Raw genomic sequence first — 21479 nt, forward strand, 5'->3', positions numbered from 1 at the left:
ACCTGTTCATAGGTGCAGTACTGGACACTACTGTTTGTCGAGCATTCCCTCCTCCTCAAAGGATTCTCGACATACAGGAAATGATTCCTTTATTTTACAACGGGGCGGTTGTTCCGGTCCTGAAGGTCCTTCGCCAGCTCGGTCTGTTTGCTTCTTGCATTCTGTTGGTCAACCATGCACGCTGGCACATGAGGGTGCTCCAGTGGTGCCTCCGCAAGCAGTGGTATCAGCACAAGGGAAATCTCAGGAAGTCTGTGAGGATCTCCAGAGAAGCTGCGGCGGATCTATCTTGGTGGGGCATGGATGGCAATCTGTCTCAAGGAAAGCCTTTCCATCTTCCTCCATCGGTGGCCACAGTGATAACGGATGCATCCACCTTAGGGTGGGGTGCTCATCTGGGGGATCTGGAGATCAAGGGTCTTTGAGAGGTTGTTTCGCATCAACCTTCTGGAATTGCGGGCGATACGTTTGGCGCTCAAGGCCTTCCTCCCTTCCCTTCGCGGTCAGTCTGTTCAAGTCCTGACGGACAACACTACCGCGATGTGGTGTATAAACAAACAGGGAGGAGTGGGGTCTCTTTGTCTCTGCAGAGAGGCCCTGCGTCTATGGTCCTGGGCTCAGGACCATCATATTTGTCTGATGGCAAATCATCTGGCCGGGGTGCTGAACGTGCGTGCGGACAGTCTCAGTCGGCAGATCTCCGCCGACCACGAGTGGAGGCTCCATCCGGAGGTGGTTCGTCACGTCTTTCGGACGTGGGGAACTCCTTGGGTGGATCTATTTGCCACCCGCGAGAACGCGCACTGTCCGTTGTTCTGCAGTCTCCAGTATCCGATGCAGGGAGCGTTGGGGGACGCGTTTCAGTTGAGTTGGAGGTCTCGACTCCTTTACGCGTTTCCTCCCATACCCTTGATTCCTCGGGTTCTGAGGCAGATTCGCCAAGACAGGGCCCAAGTTATATTGATCGCCCCGGATTGGCCAAGAAGGGTGTGGTGCACAGATCTTCTCCACCTTTCCTCGTGCCCTCCGCTCCGTCTCCCTCTGAGGGCAGACCTCCTCTCGCAGTCGGAGGGGCAGGTTCTACACCCCCACCTCCAGAGCTTACACCTTCATGCCTGGAGATTGAACGGGGCAACCTGAATTCCTTCTCTCTCCCACCAGATGTGGTGGATGTTATTTTATCGGCCAGGCGACACTCCACCAAGTCCATTTACTCATATAGGTGGTCTAAGTTTGTTCTCTGGTGTGGAGAGAGGTCCATTGATCCTTTGAAGGCTCGTCTGTCTAATATTCTACAGTTTGCCCTTTCTCTTGCTCAGCAGGGCTTTGCTGTGGCTACGGTGAAAGGATATTTATCGGCTCTGTCGGCTTTCCTTTGTTTGCCGGATCAGCCGTTATTATTCAAATCACCTATTGTTCTTCGTTTTATAAAGGGCCTTACAAACAAGTATCCTCCTACTCCCTTTATTGTGCCTCAATGGGACTTAAATCTTGTACTAACCTATCTTATGGGTTCTCCCTTCGAACCCTTACACAAGTGTCCCTTGAGGTTGTTGTCCTTTAAGACAGTTTTCCTCGTTGCAATCACCTCGGCAAGGAGGGTAAGTGAGCTTCAAGCTCTAAGTTCAAAACCCCCATTCTTGACCATTCATGCTGAACGAATGGTACTCAGGACCAGGGCTGCATTTTTGCCTAAGGTGGTAACTCCCTTCCATTTGGGGCAGTCCATTACCCTTCCTTCTTTCTATCCTCCCCCTCACCCTTCCAAGGAGGAGGAGAGACTTCACCGCTTGGACCCTAAGAGGTCGGTGAGCTTCTACCTGGACAGGACAAGGGACTCCAGGGTTGATGACCAGCTCTTTGTGGGCTTTGCTGGCTGCAGGAAAGGTCGAGCGGTGCACAAGTGCACCCTTTCCAGGTGGATTGTCTTGTGCATCAAGATATGCTACTCCCTAGCTGGTAAGGAGCCTCCGGAGGGTTTGAGGGCTCATTCTACCAGAGCAAAGTCTTCCACATCTGCCTTAGCTAGGGGTGTTCCGGTGGAGGACATTTGTAGGGCGGCAACTTGGGCCTCCCTCCACACCTTCGCAAAGCATTATTGCTTAGACACCGAGGTGAGGAGGGACGGACACTTTGCTCGTTCCGTCCTTCAGGATTTTCTGGTATAGAAGGGTGGACACCCTCCTCCGGGAGTGGGGACTGCTGTGGAATCTATTCACAAGGTGAGGAATCCACTGGCAGATGTATCCATCAGAAGAACAAGTTACTTACCTTCGGTAACGCTTTTTCTGGTGGATACAGTATCTGCCTGTGGATTCCTCACTGACCCACCCGCCTCCCCGTTGTCCATCCTTCTATACCGGTATTTCTATGCCTGTAATTCTATTGATGGGTTTCAAATGTGTTTATCACTGTCAAAAACATTATGTTATTTCTTGTGCTTTGTGATTTATTTTCCACACAGAGTGTGTTGATATGCATATTGTGTACTGTGTATATATATTGCTGTCGGTCCGTCCGTGTGCCTCGAAGGCACGGAAAAAAGGGGCGGAACTGACGTCATCACGCCGACGAGGTCTTCTTATGGAGCCGGTGACGTCAGCGGAGTCGCGAGCGGAGCCGTGTCTCTGTGACGTCGTCGTCGACCCCATCGGCGTGGACTGCTACAAAAGTTTCCGAATGTGGCTGGCGCAGGGGAGTGCCAAGTGTTCCCCCGACATGCGGTGGTACTGAGGTGGCATGGCTGGAGGGTTGGAGTGAAAGGGAAGGGAGTAACCCTTGCGGATGATCTGCAACACCCACTTGTCCGGTGTGATAGCGTGCCAGTGGGGGAGGTGATGGCGGATCCTGCCACCCACTGGCGTGGGGTGCCCCCCAAAGCTCGGATTAGGAAGGTTCAGAGACAGAAGCAGCGGGGTGGAGGTGGACTGACCCCCACGCTGATTCCCAGACCCGCCCCTGTGGAAACCGCGTCCACAGCCGCGCTGAGGCTGGGTCTGCACAGGCTTGCTGAAGGACTGTGCCTGGGCGCCCCTTCTGTGGCCACAAAAGGAATGAAAACCAGGAGTGGTTGGGCTTTTCGTGGAAAGACCTAAGGACTTGGCCGTGGCCCGCGAGTCCTTAAAACGCTCCAGCGCAGTGTCGGCTTTATCGCCAAACAGGCGAGTGCCATCAAAGGGCATGTCCATGAGTGAGACTTGGACATCTGGCGAGAACCCGTTAGATCTCAACCAGGAGTGGCGATGAAGCGCCACAGTCGTAGCAATTGCTCTACCTAGTGAGTCCGCGGTGTCCAAGCCACACCGAATGGCGAACTTAGCCGCATCTTTACCCTTGGCAACAGCTTGGGACAGCACAACGTGGGTCTCTTCAGGACACTGAGGCAACACCTGTGCAACAGTATCCCACACCACGTAGGAATAGCGGCCCAAGAGGCAGGTGGTGTTCACCGATCACAGCCCTAAGCAGGCCGAAGAGAACAACCGCTTGCCGAACTGCTCCAGCTTCTTAGAGTCCTTATCCGGCGGAGCCGTGGGAAAGGCACTCTGGGACGTCGAAGTTTGAATGACCAGGCTCTCGGGCATAGCATGAGTGGTCAGAAAGGCAGGGTCACCCGGCGCCGGGCGATGACGTCGGGCGACGTTCTTATCCATAGGGGTCCCTGTGGCTGGCCGTGCCCAAGTGCCCAGTAAGACGTCAGTGAGGGCATCATTAAATGGCAGCAGGGGCTCCGACGAAGTAGAATCCATTTGGAGCACCTCGGTGAGGAGATTAGTTTTTAGAGCCACCATAGGGAGATCAAGGTTGAGGACTTCAGCTGCCTGACGGAGCACCACCGTGTAAGAAGCGCCCTCCTCCATGGTAGGTGGAGGAGAGGCCGCCGGCCTCCTCTAACTCGTCCGCCCAGTCCTGCTCAGAGTCACACTGACAACCCCTCCCAGTCGTCCTCCACCTCCGCCGTATGTGATACAGACTGAGGCAGCAGGGCAGGGACCGGGGAAGGAACAAATGGCGCCAGGAACGGCGCGGGACGGGGCCGAACTGGCGCCGTGTCCTAATGCGGATCCCAGGTAGGGACAAAAGTGTCCTGGAACCTGGGCAGGGGCGGAACAAATGGCAACCACTGCGGCGCCGGAGGCGGAGCCGAGGATGGCGCTGGAGCCGGAGCCGGCAGCGCAGGACCTTGTGGTGCCGTGGCCGGAGCCAGCGGCACAGGATCCTGCGGCGCTGGAGCCGCCGGCCCGACAGGATCCTGACACGGGACCGCGGGGCCCAAGGGCGTGCTGGCGGGAGCCTGAGGCCTAAACAGGCGGTCCATGGTAGCAAGAAATTCTTGCACCTGTGCGGGAGTCGCCGGCAGACCCAGATAAGGTGGGTAGGCCGCGGGACTCCCGGGCTCCGAAGGAGCCGCAGGGGCAGAACCCCTGTCCCCCCGTCCGCATCTGGGAACCGACGGGGGGACGTCGGAGAGCGACAACGCTTCTTCGACTTCCTTTTGCGTTGTCTCTTACCTGAATCTAAGGGTGAAGACTTGGACCGAGAACGGCGCAGGGACGAGTGCCGGACCTCAAGCAGCTTCCGGTGCCACTCCCTCAAGGCCTTCGGGTCCATGGCCAGACAGTCCCTACAGGACCGGGAGTCGTGGTTGCTCTCCAGGGAGTAGAGACAGACGTCGTGAGGGTCTGCCACCGACGTATTGCGACGGCAGGCCCCTCAAGACTCAAAACCAGGCATCCCTACATGCACCAGAGTAGACTCAAACTTACATGAGACAAAAAGTCTCAAAAAGATAGTCAAAAAGTGACGAAGGTACGTGCTCTAACCGGATCTGCGCTTACTGGCGCGGAAAAGAAAGAACTGACATCAGCGTGAATGGGTGGTGCCTAAGTAGTCTCCCTGACTTCATCTCGGCGCATACGATGCCAGCAACAGACGCGAAGCCGCACAACGCCACCTTCTGACGCGCAGAGGTACTGCTAGCGAAAACTTTCCGGATCCAGTCTGACGCCTGGGGATATTCTAAGGTAAGATATCTAACACTAACGTGTTTCTTTCAGATATACAAATGTTTCCTACAGTGAGTGCTATAGCTATCAATTGTCTTGTATGGTTTGCGAGATTTGAGAGATCAGTAACATCATGTACTAGAACTCATTTTTCCATTAAAGGAATGGGCACTTGTATATCTCTGTGTAGAGAGGCAGTTATGGAAGACCAATATTCCTTCAAAATTGGCACCTACAACAGGTAGATTGGTGTAGTAAACCTGCTGACTTGAGGTTTTGTGGTGACCAGTACCAGTTATGAAGAATTTTGAAAAGAGTAAATTTCATTCTGACCTCTCTGATTCCCTTATCCATGTTCATAATAACATCCTCCCATTCCTCATCGGAACAAGCTACAGTAATTAACCCTTGCCATTTGACATGAAGTTGTGCTAGTAATGGATATGAGTGTAATTTATGTACTATGAGATTATAAAATTCAGAGACTACGTCTTTGAATTTCCCCCACATTTTTAAGTATTGTAACACTGGGGAATCGTCAACTATCCAAGGAAATGGTCCTAGTCTACGAAATAGGGCTTGTTTTAGTTGTAAGTATTTCCCCTCTTGGGAGGGAGGCTGATTTAGAGTTTGGCAAATGCGTTACTCTGTCACAAATGTGACAGATATACTGCCCATCTTATTACAAGTGCACTGCATGCTAAGGCTCTGTAATATGAAGGATGGGACATATGTCAACTTTGTGGCAGAAATCACACCCACCAAACTCTAAATCAGGCCCTTAGTAATACCCCATTCTAAAGGATTTCTCTATTCTCCATTTAAGGGATAATCAGTCTAAATCTATATGCCTAAAAAAGTTGCTCAGATATTGATTTGCCGTCACAGAGAAGCATTGAAATGTTTCATTCGGAAAGAGCACAGTGAGTCAGTCCCTCAGTTAGCAGTCTTCACACTCATTTGCAATTAATGCACCAGGGTGAACTGTAATATCACACTAGTGCTTAGAGGTGAGTCAGAGAAATGGTCTTTAGTGAAGTTTAGTCCCGTCTTCTGAACAGTTGTCGGTGCATGTATTTCATGTCTCCCTCAGTGTTTGGTTTGCATACCTGTTTGTCTCAGTGAGTGATTGCTGTCTTCTTTCTCTCAGTCATTTCATCTTTACCACTGTTTCTGTTACTTTCATTCTCCCTCTCTTTAATTTGTTTGCTCTCTTCATCCTACCTGTTATACTTATATCTTTTGTTTCCCTATGTTCATCTCTAATTTAGCTTCCTATTTCCTCATCCCCTTCTTAATCTACCTCTTGTCTTCCTCTCTTCCTTTTCCCTGTATCTCTTAATCTCTCAGAGATTCCCACACACACCTTTCTCTGCCATCTTCCTTTTAGTTATCCTCCTACAGTCCCCCGCTCACTCTGTGGTCCCCTCATTCAACTTCTGTTACATTTTCTCTAATCCCCTTTCAGAAAGCTATGCAATGCCTCCAATTTTGTCTGTATCATTCATATCCCTGTATCTCTTAAACATGCCCAGTGGTGACAATACTAGTCATGGCGAAATATGGCCGCTAACACTTTACAGTTATCATCTTTCACAGGGTCAAGTATCTCCTAAAATATTTCACTGTTCCCCCTTCCTCCATTCATAGCAATATATCACATTCAAGCTTCCATTGCTGTACATCTCACTCAATATTACAATGCTCCTGAATGCTTCCACTGTTGAAAAACCTAGTTATGGCCTTGTATCTCTCCAACGCATTCACATGTCATCTATTTCTTTTTTGTCCCCTTCCAATTCTTATTAAAAGCATGCCCCTCCTCAATGCTTCCTATGGTATCCTTCTCATTTGTAGTCTTGTACCACCCTCAACAGGTCCAATGTTGTCCCTGCCACTCGTGTTCATGGACCTCAATTCTTCCAATGTTTCCATCCTATTCATGGTTGTATACCTCTTCAACATGTTCAGTGCTGGCCTTCCCACAAGGCTCATATCTCCTCAGCACTTCAAGGCGTGTCCATCTCATTCATGGTCATGTCTACCCCCAATACGTTCAATGCTGCAAATGCCATTCATAGGTACATATGTCCTCGGGGCTTCGTCAGCTATTTTATAAATAGCCATACATAATCTCAAAGTTTCTATTGTTGTCCATCCAATGGGCCATGTCCATTTCTATCCCATTTATTTAAAATAAGATCAGCCTCTCACTCAGGATAGATTTATCAGTTTATGAATCATCATCAACTAATGGCATCAGGTCTAGAGGGTTTCATTTCACAAGGAAATAGACGTGTGTATCAATCTATCGACCAACATCACCAAGGGCACTATGCTGTCATACCGTGTATTGGGCACATCCACCACTTTACAGACGGACATTACTTTTTCATTAGGCTTGCAAGAGGGGATTGTGAACATAACATTGATAAATGCCAATATATAGAGAGATCTTCATCAGCTGGGATATCAGGTTTGAGAGAGGAAGATGTGCATTTGACAGGGAGAGTTGCACCAATCGGCAAACCAACAATAACAGGCACATTCGGTATGGAAGAGTGGTTGTGTAATTAACAGGGAGAGATGCACCAATGTATGGATCAAAATTATTGTGGACACTAAGTGTCTGAGAGTCGGCTGTGCAGGTAAGAGACATAAGCATTGATTTTGACATTAACAGGATTATCAGGAGTGGCTGGCAATGTAGGTAACAGACAGGTGCATCAATGTACAGAACGACATTACAAAGGACGCTAGGCTGTGAGAGGGGCTGCAGAGTTAAGAAGGGCAGCTCCATACATCTATAGCCTGACTTCATAGGTAAATATGGTATGAAGGGATCTTGCATTTCAATATGTTAGTTGTAGCTGGAAAAAGAGAACTACGAGGGACTGCCTGGGATGAGCTAATAGCAAAAAAAGAATTCATACAGACGCTCTTTTGGCAGATGTCTCCATACCTTGCCATCTTTGTTGTTTAGCTGACAGAGGCTGTGACCGTCTAGGCTGAGGTCATCAGTCAGCGCCGAGGATGACTTGTCTGAAGTTAAGGAGAAGGCCTCCACCTCAGCCAGCTGCACCTTTAGAGAGGAGAAGAAATATCCCTTAGTCAGAACCTGATAGCCTCTCAAAGCTGGCCATACCTATGCATCAGATTTGTTCCCCTTGAGATTCTTCTTCAACCTACAGCTTTAGGCTCCTTGGGGTCTGTCATCAGCTACTAAATTGACTGGGGAGATCTATGTTTAGTTTTGGTACGAATGTTGATGAGATGTGAGTTTGTGCTGAAGATTTGATACTTTTTCTGTGATGGCACCTTTATTCTTAGGTAAATGGTCTACTTAACTTCATGCCAGTAGTGGGAAATGAAGAAGAGTCAATTCAAGTATTTAGGACCATTAATGGGGAATGAGTGACACTCCACTGAATTTGTGTTTTTTGTATAATCTTGCAGTGAAATCTACATAATCCTGAACCTTCTCAGTAATCAAAATGGTCAAGTACATCGCTCCCTGCAACCTGTCCTCCTGACACCCAGAGAATCCAGAATCCATGAGCAATGTAGTAAAAAGTTTACCTCCTGCTTGTCGTGGTTGCACTTCTCACATGCGGCTGGAGAGGAGTAGTGATGGAAGACCGAGCCAGACAAGTTATCGATGATCATCAGCTCTCCTTCGAACGAGTCCTTGATTATCAATGACACACTATCCAGCCATAGGTTCTCCTAGAGCCGGGGATGGATGTAGAGAGTAAAAGAAAGGTTGGGGAATCATACATATATTCTACAGAAGTTCCAGATGAAGAACTCTGTACAAGTTAAGCATTTTAAGTACACAGATTTGGTTGGTTATACAACAAAATCTGATCCATCGCAAAATGTTGGGCCTACCTAACAGCATCATGTGAGCTTAAATACAGGATGCCTTAAATTAGGGATATAAGATGCACGTGGCATCACGTGTGCAAGATTCCGCTAAGAGCGGAGACACATTGCTATCAGATATGTTACCTGACCAGATCCATACCTGGGCAGGAGAGTAGCACTTCAGGCTGCAGTGGCGCTCTGTCGCCGGCTTGCCTCCTCGGCTACTAGTGTCCCCACTGGATCCGGGAGAGCCGCTTCCCTGAGAGCAGAGGCCATGGGCCAGCTCCAGCTCAATCTCAGCATCCAGCTCGGCATCCTCCTGAGCCTCCTTGTTGCTGTCGTCGAGGTGCTTCATGAGCACCGCCACCACTACGTTGATGAGCACGAACTGGGCAGTGAGAACAAAGCTGACAAAATAAAGGGGCGAGATGAACTGCAGGTTGCTCAGGCAGCTGCGGTCGTCACCGGTGCAGTCCCGCAGTGTGTCCTGCAAGACAGAGAGAAGAAAATTGCAAAACTGGTGAACCTCACGTTACTCACACTGAGGGTTAACTACACTGAGGGTTAACTAGGTGATGTTAGTCCCACTGCATTCACCTCTAATGGCTTCTAAAATATGGTGTATGAAATATATATGTGCTCACTTCATTCAGCACATTGCAAAGTGACATAATATATCAAGAGTGCCCTCTATAGTCTAAAACAAGACATCAAAAAGTGGTGCATTCCATCTAGTGGCTGAACTTTAATGTCAGTGAAGGAGTGAGTGAGCACATGTATCTTCTGTGTGCAAAACATATATACTCTAGGCGCTAGCCATCTGGGCTGTGAAATGTTGTGACAAGATTGATTATCCTTTTTTTAATTAATTTGGGCTTTCTTATCTAGCTCTTGAACACTCACATACAGTCTCCAGGAGCATGATACATGATGTCTACAGGTGCCATTCTAGGAAGAGGTCTACTGTGAAAATTGCCTGGAGAAATGTAAGGAATGTTCTAAATCTGAGATTCGGGTCTAATTCATAAGGTACAATATGAACTGACATTGTATGAAATGGTATTGCCTGCCATTGTATAGTATGGTATGGTATGGCCTGTCACTGTATAGTATGGTATGGCACGGGCTTTCATTGTACAGTATGGTATGGTATTATATAGTATGGTAAGGCATGCTATGGTGTGGCCTGTCATTATATAGTATGGTACAGTATAGTACGGTATGGCCTGTCATTGTATAGTATGGTGAGGTACAGTATGATATGGCCTGTCATTGTATGGTAAAGTATAGTATGGTACGGTATGGTGTTGTATTATGGTCTTGTTATCTTGAGAAGACATAGGATTGGAATGTTGATTGTAAGAATGTTGGACGGTCTTGAGGGATCGGAGGTGCCAATGCTGTTGGAGAATTCAGATGTATCTTTAATTTGTGGCGTATGTTATTGACAGTAAATTTTAAACGTAGAAACGGTAAACCTACCTTTATTGGGACCAAACATAATATATGCATTTTAATTGTATGGTACGGTATAGTATGGTATGGGGTGTCTTTGTATAGTATGGTATGGTAGGTATGGCCTGTCACTGTATGGTATAGTATGGCCTGTCACTGCATAGAATGGCATGGTATAGTATGGTATGGTATGGTATAGCTTGTCATTGTATAGTATGGTATGGTCTGATATGCTTTGGTACGGTATGGCCTGTCATTACATAGTGTTGCATGGTGTGGTATGGTAGTGCCTGCAATTGTATACTGTGGTATGGTATAGTATAGCCTGTCATTCTATAGTATGGTATGGCCTAATATGGTATGGCCTGTAATTGTATAGTATGGTATGCTATGATATGTCATTACAAAGGGTAGTATGGTATGGCATGGGGTAGAGTGGTCTGTCATTGTATAGGGCAGTGTGGTATGACCTGCTATAGCATGACATAGTATACAAAGGGCTGTCATTGTATAAATAAGGTATGTTATGGCCTATAATTGCATAGAATGGCATGGTATAGTCTGTCATAGTATATCATGATACAGTATGGTATGGTATGGCCTGTCATTGTAAGATATGGTATGGTATAGCCTGTCGTATATGGTATAGACTGTCATTGCACAATATGTTACAGTATAGACTGTCATTTTATTGTGTATGGTATGGCCTGTCACTATATAGTATAGTATGGTAATGGTATGGCATATCATTGTTTGGTATGGTATGGTATTATATAGTATGAAATGGCCTGTCATTGTATAGTATGGTATGACCTGTCATTGTATTGTATTGTATGGCATTCTATGGGAGGACCTGTCAAAGTATGTGGTATGGTACAATATGGTATGGTATGACCTGTCATGAAATGGTCTGTCATTGTACAATATGGTATGGCGTGTCATTGTATAGTATAGTATAGTATAGTATGGTATAGTATGGCCTATCATTGAATAGTATGGTATGATTTGACATTGTATAGTATGGTATGCTATGGTGGGACCTGTCAATGTATAGTATTGTATGGTATTGTATCAGCTCTTAATATGTGTTATTGTACAGTATGGTATGGTATGGCTTGTCATGGTATGGTATGATCTGTAATTGTATAGCAGAGTACAGTATAATATAGTATAGCATGGCTTGTCATTGTGTGGTATGTTATCGTATACCACTGTCTGCCATTGTATAGTATGGTGTTTTATGGCTTGTCATAATATATTATGGTATGGTATGGCCTGTCATTGTATAGTACGGTATGGTATGGTAAGGTATGGAATTGTATGATAAGCGATTGTATGGTGTGTAATGGTATGGTATAGTATAGGCTGTCACTGTTTAGACAGACATGGTATAGCCTGTCGTTGCATGGTATGGTATGGCTTGGTATGGTACTGCACCGTACTGCCTCTCATTGTATAGTAAGGTATGGTATGGCCTGTCATTGTATAGTATGATATGTTATGGTATGGCATGTGATTATATAGTATGGTATGGTGTGGTAAGTCATTGTATATTAGGGTGTGTCATTGTATAGTATGGTATGATATGGTGTGTATCATATGATCTGTCATGGTATAATACGGCATGTCATTGTATACTACAGTATGCTATGGATGGTATCATAGCAAGGCATGGAATGATATGGTGTCATTAAGGCCTATCAAGGTACACTATGTCATGGGTGTTCATTGTATGGCATGGTCTGGTATGGAATGGCATTGTATTGTATGGCATGGTATTGCCTGCAATTGTATAGTATAGTATGGTATGGCATGGTATCATATGGCCTGTCATTGTATAGTATGGCATGGTAATAAACTGTCATGGTTTAGTATGGTATGTTATGATATGACCTGTCATGTATAGTATGGTATGGTATAATATGGCCTGTCATGACACGGTATGGTATGGTATGGAATGGTCAGGGCCACTAGAATTAGGCGGCAGGGGATGGCCAAATTATGCAACAGGGTTAAGTAAATTATGCAGCAGGGAAAGACAAACTATGCGGCGTAATGGGGCATATTTTTGTGATAGAATTACTTAGTTATTTTGTAATTTTTACACTTGTTAACCCTGTCTGGGTATTGGCTGCTCCTCATTTTAACACCCACATATAGCAATAAGCAAATAGTGAACCTTTTCAAATAGCCTTCCACTGCGTTATAACATAGGTCACTGCGATTTTTGTAAATTTTGAACCGTTCGAGCTAGAAACAATGTTTTTGTTAAAATCTGCAGATTATGCAGCAGATGATTGCATAATTCCAGTGGCCATGGATATGGTATGCCTGTCATTGTATTATATGGCATGTTATGGTATGGTAAGGTGTGGTATGGCATGTCATTGTATAGCGTGGTATGGTATAGAAATGCATGGTATGACCTGGCCTGCTATTGTATACTATGCATGTCTTTGTATAGTATGGCATGGTATTGTACTGTATAGTATGGCATGCCATTGTATAGTATGGCAAAACCAAAGGGGATGATGGACGGAGTGTTGAACATTGCAAGCACTTACCCCCAGTCAACTGATCTGGATTTAATCCATCATCATTCTTTAGTCCACTCCGCCACCCCAGTTCAGACATGGCCATATGCAAATCAGTCTGACCCTGTGCCTCATGGGAACAGTTCAGCCCGAACTGCCAAGCCATGTCTTCCCTGGACCGGAAACAAGTATCCTGGGACCAGTTTCTGGCTAATCAGCCGTCATCAACCAGGCTAGCTTGAATCCAGTGGCAAAGTGAACCCGAAACTGGACTGTTCCCATGAGGAACAGGGTCAGACTGATTTGCATATGGCCATGTCTGAACTGGGGTGGCGGAGTAAGCTAAAAAATTATGATGGATTAAACCCAGATCAGTTGACTGGGGGTGAGTGCTTGCAATGTTCAACACTCCATCCATCATCCCCTTTGGTTTTGCTTTCTTCGCCCTAAGTTGGCAGGGTATGCCCGGACGTGGGTCCCTTGCTCACTTTGCCACTGGATTCAAGATAGCATGGCTGTTGAGGGCTATGAACCGGAAAACGGTCCCAGGATGCTTGTTTCCGGTCCAGAGAAGACATGGCTTGGCAGTTCGGGCTGGACTGTTCCCATGAGGCACAGGGTCAGACTTATTTGAATATGGCCATGTCTGAACTGGGGTGGCGGAGCGAGCTAAAGAATGATGATGGATTAAACCCAGATCAGTTGACTGGGGGTGAGTGCTTGCAATGTTCAACACTCCGTCCATCATCCCCTTTGGTTTTGCTTTGTTCGCCCTAAGTTGGAAGTGTATGCTCAGATGTGGGTCCCTTGCAAAACTGGTCATAGGATGCTTGTTTACGGGCTAGGGAAGACATGGCTTGGCAGTTTAGGCTGGACTGTTCCCATGAGGCACAGGGTCAGGCTGATTTGCATATGGCCATGTCTGAACTGGGGTGGTGGAGTGAGCTAAAGAATGATGATGGATTAAACCCAGATCAGTTGACTGGGGGTGAGTGCTTGCAATGTTCAACTCTCCATCCATCATCCTCTTTGGTTTTGCTTTGTTCGCCCTAAGTTGGCAGGGTATGCCCAGACGTGGGTCCCTTGTTCGCTTTCCTACTGGATTCAAGATAGCCTGGCTGATGAGGGTTATGAACCCGAAACCGGTCCTAGGATGCTTGTTTCCGGTCCAGGGAAGACATGGCTTGGCAGTTCGGGCTGGACAGTTCCCATGAGGCACAGGGTCAGGCTGATTTGCATATGGCCATGTCTGAACTGGGGTGGCGGAGTGAGCTAAAGAATGATGATGGATTAAACCCAGATCAGTTGACTGGGGGTGAGTGCTTGCAATGTTCAACTCTCCATCCATCATCCTCTTTGGTTTTGCTTTGTTCGCCCTAAGTTGGCAGGGTATGCCCAGACGTGGGTCCCTTGTTCACTTTGCCACTGGATTCAAGATAGCCTGGCTGATGAGGGTTATGAATCCGAAACCGGTCCTAGGATGCTTGTTTCCGGTCCAGGGAAGACATGGCTTGGCAGTTCGGGCTGGACAGTTCCCATGAGGCACAGGGTCAGACTGATTTGCATATGGCCATGTCTGAACTGGGGTGGTGGAGTGAGCTAAAGAATGATGATGGATTAAACCCAGATCAGTTGACAGGGGCTGAGTGCTTGCAATGTTCAACACTCCGTCCATCATCCCCTTTGGTTTTGCATTGTATAGTATGGAATAGTCTGAACTGTGATTATATAGTATGATATGGTATTGCCTGTCATTGTATTGTATGGTATGGCCTGTCATTGTATAGTATGGCATAGTCAGCATAGTCTGTCATTGTATAGTATTGCATGGAATGCTATGCCCTGTTATTGTATGGCATGGTATGGCCTGGCATTGTATAGTATGATATGGTATAGTATGCCTGTCATTCTATACTATGGAATGGTATGCTATCATATGGCTTATGATGTCATGGTATGGTATGGGGGTGATTGTATAGTATGGTATGTTACAATATCCTATGGCCTGTCATGGTATGGTATGTAATGGTATGGCTTGTCATTTTATAAAGTATGGTGTGGCACAGAGTGGTGTGATATGGTGTCATATGGCCTGTCGCGCTACGTTATGGTGTGGTTTGTCACTGTATGGCATGGTATTGTTTGTCATTGTATGGTATGGTATGGCGTGTAATTTGTACAGTATGGTATAGCCTGTCATTGTATGGTATGGTATGGTCAGGGCCGGTAGAATTATGTGATTGTGCAGCGATTTTCAGATAATTATAGATTTGCCGCATTTGCTACATAATCCATCATCTGCTGCATAATTTACAGAATATAGCAAAAGAAAACGGCATTTTGAGCTCAAACGGTTCAAGAGTTACTAGAAATGCGATGACACATGTTGCCGCACAGTGAAAGGCCTTTTCCAAAGATGGTCTGCACACCTTTCTGTTGCTTATTGCTGTATTTGGATGTTAAACTGGCACTAATGAGGTGCAACCAATGCCCAGCGAGTGTTATCAAGTTTTAAAATGATGAATGAAAGAAGTAATACTATTACAAAATGTGTCGCATTTTGCCGCAAAAATGTGCTTTTTTGCCACATAATTTACTCAACCCGATGCATAATTTGGCCCTCTCCTGCCACATAATTCCAGCGGCCCTGGATAAGGTATGGCCTGTCATTCTATTTATGGTATGGTACGGTATGGTATGATAAGGTATAGTATGGCCTATCATTGTATAGTATGGTGTGGTATGGCCTATCATCAAATAGTATAGTCATGCCTGTCACTGCAGAGTATTCAAAGGTCTGGTAAGGCTCATCATTGTTTAGATTGGCATGGTATCGTACGGCACAATATGGCCTGTCATTGTATAGTATGGGATAACATGGTCTGTCATTGCATAGTACGGTATGGCGTGGCCTATCATCATAAAGTAGTTCTTGTCATCTTGTGATGACACAGGAATGGAATGTAGACAGCTGGAATGTTGGCTGGTCAAGAGTGAGATGAAAAGAGACTTGTGATCAGAGCGTACCTGCCAATGCTGTTGGAAAATTCAGATACATCTTTCATTGGTGGGGTATGCTAATGACAATAAATTACAAAGTAGTAACCAATAGCTGATATCTGTTGGGATCCCAACATAACATATGGTCTGACATTGTATGGAACGGTATGGTAACGCCTGTCTTTCTACAGTATGGTATGGGTATGGCAGGCCATGGTATGGTATGAGATAGAAAAGCATGTAATTGTTAACCCTGGGCGTCGTGCTCCGCTTCGCCCACGGAGTGCACGTAGCGCTGCCTGCTTCGCCGTTTACGAAATAGGCGTAGCAGGCAGCGCTACGCACATGCCGCAGCGAAGCAGAGCTGCCCGCCACCCACCACCCGCCCGCCCTCATTTTAAAATAATTTAAAGAACGTTAAAAGTAAATAAAACACCTTACCTGCAGTGCGGCATCCCGGGGCTCCCTCTTCCTGCTTGACTGTAACTTCTTCACACAAATGCGAGAAATGTGCATGCGCGGGCGTCCGCGCATGCGCATTTGTGTGAAGAAGTTGCCGTCAAGCAGGAAGAGGGAGCCCCGGGACGCCGCACTGCAGGTAAGGTGTTTTATTTACTTTTAATGTTCTTTAAATTATTTTAAAATGAGGGCGGGCGGGCGGCGGGTAGTGGGGCTACGCGGAGCGCGTGAGTGTGCGTAGATTTTGCCACACTACGCGCTGCTCCACGTAGCCCCACTACGCCCACTACGCCCAGGATTAGTAATTGTTAGTATGGTATGGTATTTGTTGGTATGGAATATTGTGGTATGGTATAATATGCTATGGTACAGTACAGCCTGTCATTGTTTAGTATGGAATGAAATAGCATAACCTGTTATTGTATGGTGTAGTATGATATGGTACTGTCTGTCTTTGTATAGAACGGTATGGAATGACACAGCCTCTCATTGGTATAGTAAGAGTTAGAAATTGGGTTATTGGTTGACTAAGGTGTGAGCCCTGGTCAAGCATCAACCGCAATCCTAGTCAGGGTAAGGCACAAGCGAACCTCAAATTAACCACCTATGCTCAACCTCCTGGTAGCTTGGCAAGGAAAAGTAAGGCTTAACTTAGAGGCAATGTGTAAAGTATTTGTGCAACACTTCAAACTGTAATACAGTGAAAACATCACACAAAAAGACCCACCACAGGGTTAGAAAAATAGAGCCTAATTCAATAAATTAAATAAGACCCAAATGTCAAAAATCCAATTAGTAAAACCCGAAATATTGAATTTTAAAGTCTTCAGAGGAAATAGCGGCAAAAGACATAAAGCGCCATCTGGGGATATCTGGTCACGCCAGACCAAGACAAAGTGACAAGTTCAAGCCGTCCATGATGGGGCACAGGCCGGCTGGTTTGCGGAACGTTGTGTGGATCCATGTCGACGATGCGTCACACAGAGGAGGCAATGCGCTGGTTACTTGAGGCGATGAGACTGCGGAGGAAGGTCTTGTTGCGTCGATGTCGAACATCCCCTCAATGGGGCTTGCGATGGGAAGTTCGGAGTCAGAGATGCGTCTAGCAATTGGGGCGACGCGTTGGGTCTGAGAAGCTGCGATGCGGAGTCCGGCGTCATTGTCGAGGCTGCTGTCGAGTAGAGATGTGAGGGCCTGAGCCGACGATGTGTCAGTCAACAATAGTTCCGAAGACGATATGGGATGTGGCGGTGATGCAAATCTTTGCGACAGATCTAATCCACACAGCAGGGGAGACGCATTGGTTCTGCTCGGGAGTGCTCCGCGCAGCAGAGGAGATGTGTTGGATCTGCTTGATCTACAGAGGCTGGCCAAGAACCTTAAGCCCACTTCCAAGGGTCCAGGACTGGGGTGGCACCACTTGGCAGGGTAGACTCACAGATGGCAGAGTCCAGGTGCAGATGCAAGGATGTTGGAAGCCTGTTACATTTCTGAGGCTTCAGATCAGAGGCCAGCCAACTAACCTTGCAGTCACTCTGGGTTCTGGGTTAAAGAGATGTAGGCCCAGTGTTTCTCACCCAGGCAAGAGGGCAGCAGGCAGGAGGTGGGCACAGCCAAGCAGGGGTCCAGAAGAGTGCAGTCAAGCAGAGTGGCAGTCCTTCAGAAACACAGGAGTACTTCTTCCTGGCACAGTATCCACAGATCCAGAAGTGTACTGAAGTGGTGGTGTCTGAGGTTCTTCTTTTATTCACAGTTGGGCCTTTCAAGTGGGATGAAGCTACTAGAGGCATGACTTTGAAGTGCACAGATGCACTGCCTTCCATGCTCTTGTTCCAGACTAACTATAAGGGGTATGGAGCTCTTTGTGTGGAAACAGGACGCAGCCTTTTCAGGTATAAGTGAGGCTGGGCGCATCTCCTCCCCATATACAAAGCCCAACTACCAACTACACCAAGTCGTGTGACCACAGACAGGTTGCAGACTACGAATGGCTAAGGCAAAAAAAAATTACTTTCTGAAAATTGCATTTTCAGAATTGTAATTTAAAATCCGACTTCACCTTAAGTTAGGATGTTAAATTAGGATTCCAGAGACACCGAACATGAACCAGTTATTTCTTCTCATTTAAAATGTCACTGATAAAATGTAATAAGGCAACTCCAATGTAATCCTTTAGAAGAGATTGGCGTTGCAGTAGTGACAAACGAATGTAAGAGTTTTAGTGCATGTCCAACTTTTTAAATACACTGAACCCTACCCTTGGGGCTGTCCAGGGCATTCTTTAGGGTGACATATGTATTAAAAAGGAAGGTTTGGGCTTGACAAAAGGTTTAATTTGCTAGGTCGTAATGGCAATTTTAAACTGCACACACAGGCTCTACAATGTCAGACCTGAGACACGTTTAAAGGGCTACTTGAGTGGGTGGCACAATCAGTGCTGCAGACCCACTAGTAGCATTTAATTTACAGGCCCATGGCATATATAGCACACTTCACTAAGGACTTATAAGTACATTAAATATGCCAATTGGGTATAAGTCAATGTTACTATGACTTGAGCAGGGAACACAAACACTTAAGCACTGGTTAGCAGTGGTACAGTGTACAGAGTCTTAAGGCGAGCATAAAAGTCAGCAAAAACAGGAGGTCTGAATGTAAAACTTTTAGGGGGAAACCATGCCAAGGATGCAAGGTCTAACAGTAAGGTACGGTATGGTATGTATGGTAAGGTGTGACTTGTCATTTTATAGTATGGTATAGTATGATTAGGTATGGTATGGCATGATGTAGCACGGCTCCTCATTATATAGCTAAGTATGGTATGGTGTGGATTGTTATTGTATATATGTTATCATATAACGTGTCACGGTATGTTATGATATGGGCTATCACTGTATTGCACAATATGGAATGACCTGTCATTGTACAGTACGGCATGATATGTTCTGTCATTGTATAGTATGATATGGTATAGTCGAGTATGGCCTGCTATGGTATGGCCTGCTAATGTATAGTATTGTATGGTATGACCTGTCATTGCATAGTATTTCTATGGTTTTGCCTGTCAATGTATTGTATGGTATGTTGTGGTACATTAAGGTATATTATTGCATGTCACTGAATGGTATAGCCTGTTATAATGTAGTATAGAATGGTATGGTATGGTGTGGCCTGTCCTTGTATTGTATGTTATGGTGTTGTCTGTCATTGTATATTAATGCATGGCATGGTGTGCCCTGTCAGTGTATAGCAGAGCATGGCATGGTATGGTATGGCATGGCTTGTCATTGTATAGTGTGGCAAGGCCTGTTAATCTATAGTGTGGTATGGTATGGACAGTCATAACGTACTATGGTATTGTAAGGCACGTCATTGTATAGTATTGTATGGTATATATGAGCAGTCATTGTATGGTATGAAATGGTATGATATGGTATGGTCGGTCATCATACAGCATGGTATGGTACGGTACGGCCTGTCATTCTATGGTATGGTATGATATGTTATTGTATGGCCTGTCATTGTATGGTATGGTATACTATGGCCTGTCAATGTATAATATGGTATGGTAAGGCCTGTCATTGTATAGTATAATAAGGCATCGAATGGCCTGTCATTATACGGCATTGGTAAAGAGTGGCCTGTCATTGTATAGTATGGTACGGTATGGCATACCAGTGTATAGTAAGGTGTGGTATGTTACGTTATAGTATTGCATTGGCTGGCCTGTCATTGTATGGTGTGATATGGCCTGGTACTGTATATTATGGTATGGTATGGCCTGTCATTGTATAATACAGTATGGTATGTTATGGAATGGTATGGTTAAATATGGCCTATCATGGTATGGGCTGTCATTGTTTAGCATGGTATGGCCTCTCGTTGTAGAGTATAGCATGGTATAGTACAGCCTGTAATTCTATAGTATTATATGGCATGGTAAGGAATGTTGTGGTATGGACTGTCATTATAAAGTATGCAATGGTATGGTCTGTCATTGTATAGTATGGTATTGCCTGTCATTGTATAGCATGCAATGATATAGTATTGAATTTATTGTATTGTATGATATGGTATGGTCTTGTATGGCCTGCTATTGTTTAGTATAGTATGGTATGGTATAGCATGTTATTATATAGTATAGTATGATCTGGTGTAGTCTGGCATTGTATAGTATTGTATGGTATTTTATTGGTATGGTATGGCCTGTCATTGTAGCGTATGGTAGATTTGGCCTGTAATTGTATAGCTGGGTATGGTATGGTATAGTATGGCATGCCTTTGTATAGTATGGTGTGGTATGTAACATTATAATATGACATTGTATGGCTTGTCATTGTATGGTCTGGTATGGCCTGCTACTGTATAGTATGGTATGGTATGGAATGGTATGCTAAATATGGCCTATCATGGTATGGCCTATCATTGTATAGTATGGCATTGTATGGCATGTCAGTGTATAGTATGGTATGGTATGGAATGGTATGCTAAATATGGCCTATCATGGTATGGCCTATCATTGTATAGTATGGCATTGTATGGCATGTCAGTGTATAGTATGGTATGATAGTACAGACTGTAATTGTATAGTATGATGGTATGGAATGGTGTGGTATGGACTGTCATTATATAGTATGGAAATGTATGGTCTGCCATTGTATAGTATGATCTAGCCTGCTATTGTATAGAAGTTTATGGTAGAGTATTGAATGTATTGTATTGTATGATGTGGTGTGGTATGGTATGGTCTTGTATGGCATTCTATTATATAGTATAGTATGGTACTGTATAGCCTGTTATTATATAGTATAGTATGGTATGGTGTAGTCTGGCATTGTATAGTATTGTATGGCATGTTGTTGCATGGTATGGTAGGTTTGGCCTGTAATTGTATAGCAGTTAATGTTATGGTATAGTATGGCTTGTCATTGTATAGTATAGTATTGTATGGTATGGTATGGTATAGTATAGTATGGCCTGTCGTATAGTATGGTATGGTATGGCCTATCATAATATATCATGGTAGGGCTGTCATTGTTTAGTACGCTAGGGTGTGAGCTAATATGGTATGGTCTGTCATTGCAAAGTATGGTATGTTATGATACAGCCTCTCATTGTCTAGTACGGTATGATATAATATGGTATTGTATGGTTTGGT

General features: G+C 45.5%; 1 protein-coding gene across 1 annotated transcript in view; it reads right to left on the reverse strand.

The window, feature by feature from the left end:
* Positions 1 to 21479, reverse strand: part of CACNA1I (calcium voltage-gated channel subunit alpha1 I) — a 580458-nt gene that overhangs the window by 20570 nt on the left and 538409 nt on the right. The window contains exons 30-32 of the mRNA XM_085601256.1: positions 9034 to 9360; positions 8586 to 8732; positions 7969 to 8088 (exon numbers count right to left, since the gene is read on the reverse strand). Coding sequence (XP_085457382.1) covers positions 7969 to 8088; positions 8586 to 8732; positions 9034 to 9360 — 594 coding nt within the window. The remainder of the gene's footprint in view (positions 1 to 7968; positions 8089 to 8585; positions 8733 to 9033; positions 9361 to 21479) is intronic.

This window comes from Triturus cristatus, chromosome 4_2, assembly GCF_964204655.1.
Source record: "Triturus cristatus chromosome 4_2, aTriCri1.1, whole genome shotgun sequence".
Classification (NCBI taxonomy): Eukaryota; Metazoa; Chordata; class Amphibia; order Caudata; family Salamandridae; genus Triturus; species Triturus cristatus.